The sequence below is a fragment of the Nilaparvata lugens genome, chromosome X (genome assembly GCF_014356525.2).
Source record: "Nilaparvata lugens isolate BPH chromosome X, ASM1435652v1, whole genome shotgun sequence".
In the NCBI taxonomy this organism is placed as follows: Eukaryota; Metazoa; Arthropoda; class Insecta; order Hemiptera; family Delphacidae; genus Nilaparvata; species Nilaparvata lugens.
In genome coordinates this window covers 61,906,978-61,911,045 of record NC_052518.1, presented here as the reverse complement: position 1 = coordinate 61,911,045, position 4,068 = coordinate 61,906,978, and the positions used below count along the sequence as shown (strand labels likewise).

At 35.6% G+C, this 4,068-nt stretch overlaps 1 protein-coding gene across 1 annotated transcript; it reads left to right on the top strand.

The window, feature by feature from the left end:
- The first annotated feature begins 276 nt into the window (after positions 1-276).
- On the top strand, positions 277-926 carry LOC120354333. Its single transcript, XM_039441315.1, has one exon. The coding sequence runs from the start codon at positions 332-334 to the stop codon at positions 824-826; it is 495 nt and encodes a 164-aa protein (XP_039297249.1). The 5' UTR covers positions 277-331; the 3' UTR covers positions 827-926.
- The last annotated feature ends 3,142 nt before the right edge of the window (positions 927-4,068 follow it).

The following is a 4,068-nucleotide window of genomic DNA, read 5'->3' as shown; positions in this document are numbered from 1 at the left end:
CCCCGTTCTCACGACCCGTGACTTGCCAAGTCACAGACGGCCTTGATCTGCCGCTCGTCGAGTAATGCGTCGTGAGAACACTGCATCAGTTGCTTTTCGACCTAGCTCGAGGTGGCTCGACCGAGCCACGCGCCGCCACGAGCCGTTCCCGACTTTTGTCGGTAAACTCATGAAACATCAAAGGCGCGAGCTCGAGCAGACGCGAGCCTCACATCGGCTTGTGTACCCGTTCTCACGGCCTGCCATTCGCCGAGCCGAGCGCATGTTGAACGCATGTCCTTTTGTACTGTGTTGTTGTTGAGTTCGGTTGGTGGTTTTTAACTAGTTAAAAATGGAGTGGACTAATGAAATAGTGATAGAGTTTTTGGATTTATACGAGCAGGAACCGATCATATGGAATCCCGTCAATGAAGAACATAAAGATAGGAACAAAGTGTATGATGCTTGGAAACGGATTCAATCAAATTTCTCGATAGAATGTTCATTAAAGGAACTGAAAAAGAAAAAAGAAAACCTAATGGCGACCTATAGGAAACTCTCTGCAAAGGTGAAAAAGACTAGCAAGACTGGAAGTGTAACATTTCAAGTTTATCATCATTCCACATATTTCTACACTTCACAAAACCTACATCAACTGGTTTACATCAAACTCGAGAAGTCACAACAGTTCTTTGCTTCAATAATTCTTTTCTTCAACAGTTCTTTGCACAACAGTTCTAAACAACAACTAGACACCGACCCAGAGACCACGGTGCTCGCGTACGTCCGAACGGGCTTGAGGTACGACGTGCCGCCCCGAGTCCCACCGAGCCACCCCGCGCCGTGAGGACTGTTGGCTCGCAATTCCAGAGACTTCTCGTCGATCTGTGGCAGATCCAAGGACGTCTGTGACTTGGCAAGTCACGCGTCGTGAGAACGAGGCTTTAGACCAGTTATAGAATAGACACGCTGGGAAGTCTAGCCTCTGAAGCCAACATCTACTGCCATATCACCCTATCGTGACGTCAGCATTGGATAGAAAACTTTCAGATTGTTTCTATTTCAGACGAAAGTAAATTATTATTTATGAAAATGTTAAACTCCCGCTGAAATAGACACAATCTGCCATGGAAAACAATGTACACAAACCATACAGAAAAGTTTTCTATATGATGATGACATGATGATTTGGTGATATGGCAGTATAAGGAACTACAGTGAGGTCCACATTATAATGACAGTGGATCAAGATAGAAGAATAGCGATGCCGATTCTCTGCATTGATTAATCATATTTCTACACTGTCAAAAACATAATTGGCACCGTTGTGGACCTATAGTGAGGTCCACGTTATAATGGCAGTGGATGAAGATAGAAGAATAGTGATGCCGATTCTCTGCATAAATTAATTATATTTCTACTCCGTCAAAACCATAATTGGCATCGTTGTGGACCTAGAAAAGGATAGTACCACCGACTTTGGCAAATGATAGACGAGGATAGCAAAACCAAAGTTGATTAAATACTGTCATTATAACGTGGACCTCACTATAGAAAAGGGTAGTACCACCGGCTGCTTTGTTGAATGATAGACAAGAATAGCAAAACCAAAGTTGATCAAATACTGTCATTATAACGTGGACCTCACTATATAAGGAACTATCCCTATGGCAGTAGATGTTGGCTTCATCGACTTTCATTATGAATATACAATGGGGCGTGTCTATTCTATAACTGGTCTAAGGGGTAGACAACCAACAAATCACTCTATAGTGAGGTCCACGTTATAATGGCAGTGAAGAAAGATAGGAGAAAAACGTTGCCAAGGCTCTCCATTTTGCCACTGACTGTACACAGCTGTTACTCAATCCATCCCATTGAATTTAATCTAATAATAATTATCATTTCCTTGATAAAATAATCAATTTAATGTTAAATTAATCAAGGAAATAAATTTGTCCATAATTTGATTCAAAAATTTGCCTTCATAACTGAGATCAGATTTTTATTTTTATACAAACCTGGAATGGCGGCTAATTTGAAAAGCTATGATACAACAATCTGAATTTCAAAACAATAGAAATTGAGTTATTTGGTGGGTATTCTATTCCAATTTCTTTCAAAAATAATAGAAAAAAAATTATATTTAAAAATAAGTAATTTCAATAGATTAATTCCGAAATAACTTTTCAATACTATTTATACCGGTACGAGTAGGTCTAACCCAAAGACCTTAAAGAGATATCTTTAAGGTCTTTGGTCTAACCTATACGGGTGGGCTAACTGACTGAAGCATGCATGAAGTCTAGGATGGTCAGTTATCAACTTTTAAAATGTCATTTCAGGTATTTTAATTTGTGTTTCTCATACGGTAATGTTTAAAAATTATTTAATTGTTTCAAAAATGCATTTTAAATCAATTATACGACTTGTGTACTCAAGTATTTTGATAGAATGAAAAAAATGGTGGCTTAGAATATTGTTTTGTTCAGTTTTGTACAGTCACTGTCAAAAGTAAATATAAAATATTCTGGCAAAATAGACAACATTGCAAAGCGAGAGAGAGATAGTGCTATCTGTTTTGTTGTATGATAGTAAAGGACAGCAACAGTATTGTTAATCGTACACTGCCATTATAACATGGACCTCACTATAGGTCTCAGTCAGCGCTGTTTTTTCCCTTTCCATTCAGTCAGCTCTTTGAATGTAACATTCTTTGTGATAATGGTTACCGAGCACTGTGACTGGTGCCAATCTATTTTGATGATAATATTATTATCCAATGATGATTATTTATCATTCAATTCAATATCATAATCAATATATTATTATTTTATTCAATAAAAGAAAGAGTACTTTTGAATAATTTATTATATTATCGAATTATTATTCATATATTATTATTCATTATTAAATATTCTATTTTTATGATGATATTATTATCCAATGATGATTTAACATTGAATTCAATATAATAATCAATAAATTATTATTCTATTCAATAGAAGAAAGAGTACTTTTGAATAATATAATTCATGAAATATAAAGGTTGTTATTTAACTAATGTTAAAAAACACTATAACTAAGTCAGCATATTGCTATTTCAAAGCAAAAACCTAACCCTCCAACCTACCCTTCCACATTTAAAACATAACTCTTTGTAAAAACCTCTAATCCCAGCATATTGCAATATTTGAAAGCAAAATCCTAACCCCTCAAACTTTCTTTTCACCTTTGAAACATCAACAAACATAACTCTACCTGGACCCTAACCCCTTATTCTAGCATATGGCAATTTCAAAGCAAAAACCCAAACCACCCTTATGAAACATTATTGAATATAACATAAATAAAATCTAACCCTCAACCCTTTTACAATTAATACTTTAGATTTATTCCTCATATTCAGAACAAAACATAAACATGTGGTTTATTTTCTAGAAATATCTAATATGGTCGGCAGCAGGTTGATACTCAAATAATACTTTTGAATAAGTATGTGATAACTGCGACCATTGCTGGTCGTTGTCCGGCACCAAGTCATCGTAATTCTGGCACGACTGAAAAGAGCAACACTTCTCTTTGTCTGTGTAGAAACCATTGATATATATAGTTAGATGACTAAGCTAAGATGACTAAGCTATACCTTCAAGCGTTTGGAAGCATGATGCCTCCTTCATTTCTCGTCGCCATTGAATATCGGGCAAGAAGTCAGGCGCCCAGACAGACTTATACGGGAAAACATCGACTTTCATTGCGTTATATCTTTCGACATACTTGATGGATTTCAATATAATTTTTTTTCAACTTTTCGTCATTTCCATTACCATATGAAACAATGATTTGTTCATTGAACATTATTTTTAACTCGACCAAACATCTAATTTAGTGAACCTACCTCACTACAGATTTTGATCCATTCTATTAGCAAATGAATCTCATTTTTACAATATTCTCCTATTACTATGTATTTAGAATATGGAAAATAAAACATTTATTATAGAACGCTAATATTACTGTATATTTTATCAGATGGCAAATAATAATAAATTAACCATTATCACAATATTTCGTGAGACTGTTTCTCAT

What these genes read in the sequence shown, in the direction of transcription:
- LOC120354333 (XM_039441315.1), top strand. Translation starts at nt 332, where the DNA reads ATGGAGTGGACTAATGAAATAGTGATAGAGTTTTTGGATTTATACGAG.